General features: G+C 36.2%; 1 protein-coding gene across 1 annotated transcript; it reads left to right on the top strand.

Annotated features, from left to right (window-relative positions):
• Positions 1-2,746, top strand: sst1.2 (somatostatin 1, tandem duplicate 2). The gene is made up of 2 exons (XM_073818376.1): positions 1-190; positions 2,414-2,746. Exons 1-2 carry the CDS (start codon positions 38-40, stop codon positions 2,621-2,623), a joined length of 363 nt encoding a protein of 120 aa, XP_073674477.1. The 5' UTR covers positions 1-37; the 3' UTR covers positions 2,624-2,746.
• Positions 2,747-7,382: the final 4,636 nt, after the last annotated feature.

Here is a 7,382-nt window from a genome sequence, read left to right as displayed (position 1 = left end):
GAAGAGACACTCCATCAGCGGAAGACAGAGGTTTGAGATGAGACTGTGTGAGCTTCAGTGTTATTTGGCCCTGTTGGGTCTGTCCCTAGTGCTGTGCGGTCGCAGTGCTAATTCACAGCTAGAACCAGACATGGACTTCCGCCATCGCAGACTTCTGCAGAGAGTAAGAGCGATTGGACAGGCTACACAGGTGAGTCTTAAACAAACTCAAACACAAATCTAGGGCATGCATTTATCAGGTAGCTTCTAGTTTTCCATTGCATTTTCAAGGCTGCCAAACTCACATTCAACTAACTACGTTGAGGTCAAAAATTTGCATACACCTTGCAGAATCTGCAAAATGTTAATTAGAGGGATCATACAAAATGCATGTTATTTTTAATTTATTACTGAACTAAATGCGATATTTCACATAAAAGACATTTACATACAGTCCACAAGAGAAAATAAGAGTTGCGTTTATAAAGAATGATCCACAGCTGTGTTTTTGTTTAGTGATAGTTGTTCATGAGTCCCTTGTTTGTCCTGAACAGTTAAACTGCCCACTGTTCTTCAGAAAAATCTATCAGGTCCCACAAATTCTTTGGTTTTAAGCATGTTTTGTGTATTTGAACCCTTTCCACTAATGACTGTATGATTTTGAGATCCAACTGAGGGACTCATATGCAACTATAACAGAAGGTTCAAAAAGCTCACTGATGTTTCAGAAGGAAAAACAATGCATTAAGATCATCTCCCCATATTTAGGGAGCTCTAAATATGATACTTGGGCAAAATAAGAAAAATCTATATTCTGTTCAAAAGTTTTCACCCCCGGCTCTTAATGCATGGTTTTTCCTTCTGAAGCATCAGTGAGAGTTTGAACCTTTTGTAATAGTTGCGTATGAGTCCCTCAGTTGTCCTCAGTGTGAAAAGATGGATCTCAAATAAATACAGTCATTGTTGGAAAGGGTACAAATACACAAAAATGCTGAAAAACCAAATGATTTGTTGGACCTGAATGATTTGGGCAGTTTAACTGTTCAGAAAAAAAAAAAACAAGGGACTCATGAACAACTATCATTAAACAAAATTAAAGTTAAACAGTATTAAAAACCAAGTGTATGTAAACTTTTGAATGGGGTCATTTTTATAAATGCAACTATTATTTTCTCTTGTGGACTATATGTAAATGTCTTTTATGTGAAATATCTTATTCAGGTCAGTACTAAATGAAAAATAACATGAATTTTGTATGATAAAATAATTAACATTTTGCAGATTGTGCAAGGTGTATGTAAACTTTTGACCTCAACTGTATGAATTCCAGTTATGAATACTCACCCTTATGCCGCTCCAAACAGGTACAGCCACAAAAGAAGTATTTCAACTGTTTTTGTCCTTACTTTTGGACAAAAACAATGTTGGACCCCATTAGCTTTCATTGTATGGACAATGTCTTCTGCAGAAATAGAATAACGTCAGTATAATTTTAGAACGATATGAGGGTGAGTAAATAATAACAATTTTACCTTTTGGGTTAACTATCTCTTTAAACAAAAGCACTAAATGTATACATTTCAGTTTCAGGTTGCTGAAATGCTCAGTTTGTTTAATGCTCTGCTTAATTCTGCTTTTAATAGATGTTTAAATTGGAAATTACTCCAATCCCCATCTAATTCTATAGGAAGACATCATTACTTCCAGTCCCTCTTTCTCTTTCACTCGTGTAGCCCACACACATTTCTAAATGACCCTCTGTTTTTCTCATTTACGTCTTGGCAAGTAAATGCATTATCTTTTACTATACAGGAACCCTGAGTTAATGGAACACATTTAGGTCTAATCAAAACACACATTCCCTTATAAATAAAAAAGGGCTTTTCTCTTTTAGCCTTGGTTACCTCATGCATACGTTGATCTAAATGAATGCAAAGCATTAGCTTTACTAGACAGTTTTTATTCTGCAAATAACGGAGGAAATTTACTGAAATGTCGAGTCTATCATATATGTGATCCTGGACCTTAAGTAGCACAGGTGTATTTGAAGCAATAGCCAACAATACATTGTATGGGTCAAAATTATACATTTTGCTTTTATGCCAAAAAGTAAGTAAAGATAATGTTCCATGAACATATTTTGTACATTTCCTACCGTAAATATTTCCAAACTTAATTTTTGATTAGTAATGTGCATTGCTAAGAACTTCATTTGGACAACTTTAAAGTCGATTTTCTCAATATTTAGATTTTTTTGCACCCTCAGATTTTTAAATAGTTGTATCTCAGCCAAATATTGCCCTATTCTAACAAACCACACATCAATGAAAAGCTATTTATTTAGCTTTCAGATGATGTATAAATCTCAACTTTTTACCTTATGATTAGTTTTGTGGTCCAGGGTCACATATGTTTTACATTTTTTTTTCCTCAGGACTGGACTAAGAAAGACATTGAGGAGCTCCTTTCCATGCTTTCCATGCCCGAAATGGAGATGCGCGAGAATGACGTTTCAACAGCAGGCGAAAATGAGGAACTGCGCGTGGAGCTAGAACGTTCGGCAGAAAGCTCGAACCACATACCCGCCCGCGAACGCAAAGCAGGATGCAAAAACTTCTACTGGAAGGGCTTCACTTCCTGCTGAGGCCCTTGGTTGAAGATTATTAACACCTTCTTGAATCTCTTGCTAAGCTAAAAGCTGTGGTCAAACCACATGATAATTGGTTCTGTCAGTCAATCGAATGATTGTAAGTTAATAAAACACAAAATAAAGACAAAAACTAAAAGCTTTTGGTTGTGAATGATGTGAATAAGATGATGTATCCACTTTTTTCTTCAACGTGTAAGTCTAGGTGAGACTTTGGTTCATTAGCCACTGTTAGTGTGCTCATATTTAAGATAATACATTAAAATGATATGTTAAGACACAATTTGCACTATCAAGCAGCAAAAGCCGTTTTGTACAGCTAATAATAGCTGTATGGATGAGACTGAAAGCCACACCCACTCCTACTGGAATAAAAAGGTGGATAGCCTACATTTAAAATGGTATCTTGTTTCTGGACTACATTTGTGAGGGAACATTAGCATTAATGATATGTGTGTGTTTGTTTATATGATGTCACAATGGTGATTAGTGGTAATTAACAAGCATTAGGGATCATTCCGTTCCACTAAACAGGGTGAGAGGCACGACACACAATATGATTAAGAATGACAGAGGAGAGAGAACGACGAAAAACATTATGTTCTGAATGTTTGTGGACGCCCCCGTCCACCTTTCCGCCATTAAAAGCCACGTGTCCTGGTCTTAAAACGAGCACGCATGACTGACGGAACATCTATAAGAGGACAAATAACTCACACGCATCATTTCCACTCGCTCTCCCTCCACACTCCAGTTTGATGTGTTCTTCATTAGCGTGTTATTGGCTGTGAAAACAGACACTGCTCCATGACTCTAGCTCCTTCCCTTGAGGCTCGCGCACGAACGCGCAGACAGGGTGGAAAAGGCTGTTAGTCAGTTGTAATTGTTATTTAATTATGGTCCTGAAAGCACCGCAAATATTTCGACACATCTGGACTGTTTGATTAGCAAGCCTGAGAAGAGACTTCGTCAGGCATTATGAACGGCTCTCTGCTGCTGTTTACAGAGGACAAACATTTTCACAATGCGCGCGTGTGTTTGCGCGCCATTCTGACAGTCTGTCATTTTATAGATAATGACTAACTTGCATAGGAATCAGTATGTGCGTATAGCTATAGGTGTGTTTGTGTGACATTTTCTATTTTCACGTGTTTGAGCCACTGTAGAGTGTAGAAATTAAATTGAGAGTAATTTAAATAATGAAATAATGAAAAAAGAAGCTTTCCATTGATGTATGGTTTGTTAGGATAGGACAATATTTGGCTGAGATACAACTATTTAAATATCTGGAATCTGAGGGTGCAAAAAAATCTAAATAGGCCTACTGAGAAAATCGCCTTAAAAGTTGTCCAAATGAACTTAGCGATATATATTACTAAACAAAAATTAAGTTTTCATATATTTACGGTAGGAAATTTACAAAATATCTTCATGGAACTTGATCTTTACTTAATATACTAATGATTTTTGGCATAAAAGAGAAATTTATCATTTTGACCCATACAACTTATTGTTGGGTATTGGTCCAGGGTCACAAATTAGATTTTTGTTGAAGTATCTTGTTTCTCAGATGTTTCTCCTAAGTAAATGACCCCAGAAATCTTAAAGGAACACTCCACTTTTTTTGGAAATAGGCTCATTCTCCAACTCCCCCCGAGTTGAGTTTTACCGTTTTGAAATCCATTCAGCCGTTCTCCTGTTCTGGCGATATCACTTTTAGCATAGCTTAGCATAGATCATTGAATCCTATTAGACCAATAGCATCACGTTCAAAAATGACCAACGAGTTTCCATATTTGTCCTATTTAAAACCTGACTTTTCTGTAGTTATATCGTGTACTAAGACCGGTGGAAATGCAAAGCTTCAATTTTCTAGGCTGATAAGATTAGGAACTACACTCCCATTCCGGCGTAATAGTCAAGGAAGTTTGCTGCCATAATATGGCCGAAGCAGGCGCAGTAATACCACGCAGCACATGTGCAAATGCTAAACTAGCTGGGAACTCATTTCTGATAATACTCCGCCTGCTTCGGCCATATTACGGCAGCAAACTTCCTTGACTATTACGCCGGAATGGAAGTGTAGTTCCTAATCTTATCAGCCTAGAAACTCGCAGCTTTGCATTTCCACCAGTCTTAGTACACGATATAACTACAGAAGAGTCAAGTTTTAAATACAACAAATATGGAAACTCGTTGGTCATTTTTGAACGCGATGCTATTGGTCTAATAGGATTCAATGATCTATGCTAAGCTATGCTAAAAGTGATATCGCCAGAACAGGAGAACGGCTGAATGGATTTCAAAACGGTAAAAATCAACTTATTAACTCGGGGGGGAGTTGGAGAATGAGCCTATTTCCAAAAAAAGTGGAGTGTTCCTTTAATAAAGTCTCAAACTGTGCTCAGATATACTATAATGTACAATCAAATGTCCAAGATTCAATATAAACTTATAATATTTCTCGTCAAAATTCTAATTAAATAAACATTACTTAGACTAAAAGAAAAATAATAAGAAAAAAATCTATTTTATATTTTTACATTCACAATGTAATCAACATTCTGTTTATTAAAGCCATGTATGAATCTCATCAAGTTAGTGTTTTTAATCATTTTACATGTATTAAAATAATGACTCAAAGCAGTAACAATTTACACGGTATAGTTTATTTATTTATTTATTTTACTTATGTACAGCTATTCTTTTTAAGAGTTAATTTTTAACTAGGCCTATTTTATAATTTTTCAAATTTTTTGCTAATTTTTGAATTCATCAGTCATCAAAGCTCTGTAAATATTGGTCACAGACATGGATTTCTTTTCAATTTCACCTAGCCGATTACTAAAAACTCCCACAGATCATGTTGTCATGGCATTTTAAGTCTTCTTCTGATGTAACAAAGTGGTTATATCTAAGTGTGTGAGTTTACTTACTTATTTTTGAATTAGTCTTGCCATTAACATATATATATATATATCCAGAGTAAAAGACTGATTATATTTTCATCTGGATAGGTAGGATTACCAATAATATCTCTCTCATACACACATATGCCCGCACAAAGATTTCCCATGTTATTCCCTCATAATTCCCCTCATCTAGCTAAAACAAAACACAAATATCCCACAATCCCTCTGTTATGAGAACAACAATAGGCCCAAAGCACGAATTGAGTGTATCTTCGCTGTCCACACGGCTCTAGCAAAGCCAGTGACGTGTCACGCTCTCTGAACAAAAGACTCATTACTGTCTTTCACGATCCCCTCAGCATGCAAAACTAAGTGAAGGAAAACAGGCACACAGCCAAAGTTATTTCAGTTCATTACAGTACAGCTTAAATGTGGTATTTTGTTACTTAACTATTCTTTATTTCGGTCTGGTCAGATGGAGATACACTGGGCACCGTGTCCGCAGCTGTCAATCAAGCCAATTAGTCATGCTACATTTAATGTAATGAGTCATCTTGTCAGCTGGTCGATTTCTCTTTATCGACTTTCACTGCCTGCCCACAGCCAACTGTTATTTCTCATGGAGGCATATTTAATTTTGTTTATGTTTTAGTACAAATATTTGCAAATGCTGCAACGTGATGCTGCCAAACTGCTGTTAAGCTGATGTAAAAGTCAAAAGCAATAATAATATCTGTGTTTGAGAGACAGTTAAAGAAATTCTTGTTTTATTTGTTTGTATGTGTTCTGAGGATAAAATTGCGTTTTAACATGGTCTTAACAGAATCATTAGTCTGTGAACGATGCAGGCAATCATCAAAGAATTATTCAAACAACACAAATCAGAATCACTCATCCATTTGAGAGACGCAGCATGGCTTCCTAAACACAGTGGTGTGTGCGTTTGAGTGTTTATGTGTGCTTTGAGAAGACCAGCATGCTGTCTGCACACACTGCGCTGGTCCATTAGCCTTTGAGGCCTTAAACACTCCCTACCATTCATCCCATTAAACTCCATTTAACATTCTTCCCACTGCTAGGCCACCTATCAAGATCTCTCTAGCGTGTGTGTGTGTGTGTGTGTGTGTGTGTGTGTGTGTGTGTGTGTGTGTGTGTGTGCGTTGTGTATAGTTTCATATGCTCTAATGCTGATGGAAGCTGACTGAACTGATGACAGACAGTGGTTTGGTCAGAGGTCTATTACAGTATACACCCTGGCAAATAATACTGAGAACACACAGGACTGAACTCATACATGTGTGAACACACACACAAATAGATTTTCTCAGGTCAAAATATTTAAAGGGATAGGTAAAAATTTTTGTTATTACTTACAGGCAAATGATTTTAAATATACAGTACAGACCAAAAGTTTGGACACACCTTGTGTCCAAACGTTTGGTCTGTACTGTAGATATGAATTCAACTGAAAAAACTTGTGAAAAAATATCTTTCAGGTGGTCAAATAGCAAATATTGGAGCTCTGCAGCCACCTACTGGTAAAAGTTATTTTTTTACTTTTAAAACTGGATTTTCCAAAAGATAAAAAATATTAATTTATTAATTTATATATATATATTTAAAAAATATCACTAACCCACTGAAAACTGCACAAATGTAGAGTAAAAACTTTAATAAACAGAAAAATATACAGTACAGACCAAAAGTTTGAACACACCTTCTCATTCATTTGAATCTGTCTACAGTAGTCGCTTTGAAAGCCTCCGTATGTTTTTCGTTCATTATAAAGAGCCATAGCCTACTCATAAGAATCATTTGTTAGAGAGTCAGACTTCACTGGTTGC

This window comes from Garra rufa, chromosome 14 (genome assembly GCF_049309525.1).
Source record: "Garra rufa chromosome 14, GarRuf1.0, whole genome shotgun sequence".
In the NCBI taxonomy this organism is placed as follows: domain Eukaryota; kingdom Metazoa; phylum Chordata; class Actinopteri; order Cypriniformes; family Cyprinidae; genus Garra; species Garra rufa.
Note: the sequence above shows the minus strand (reverse complement) of the source record. Positions and strands in the feature narration are given on the sequence as shown.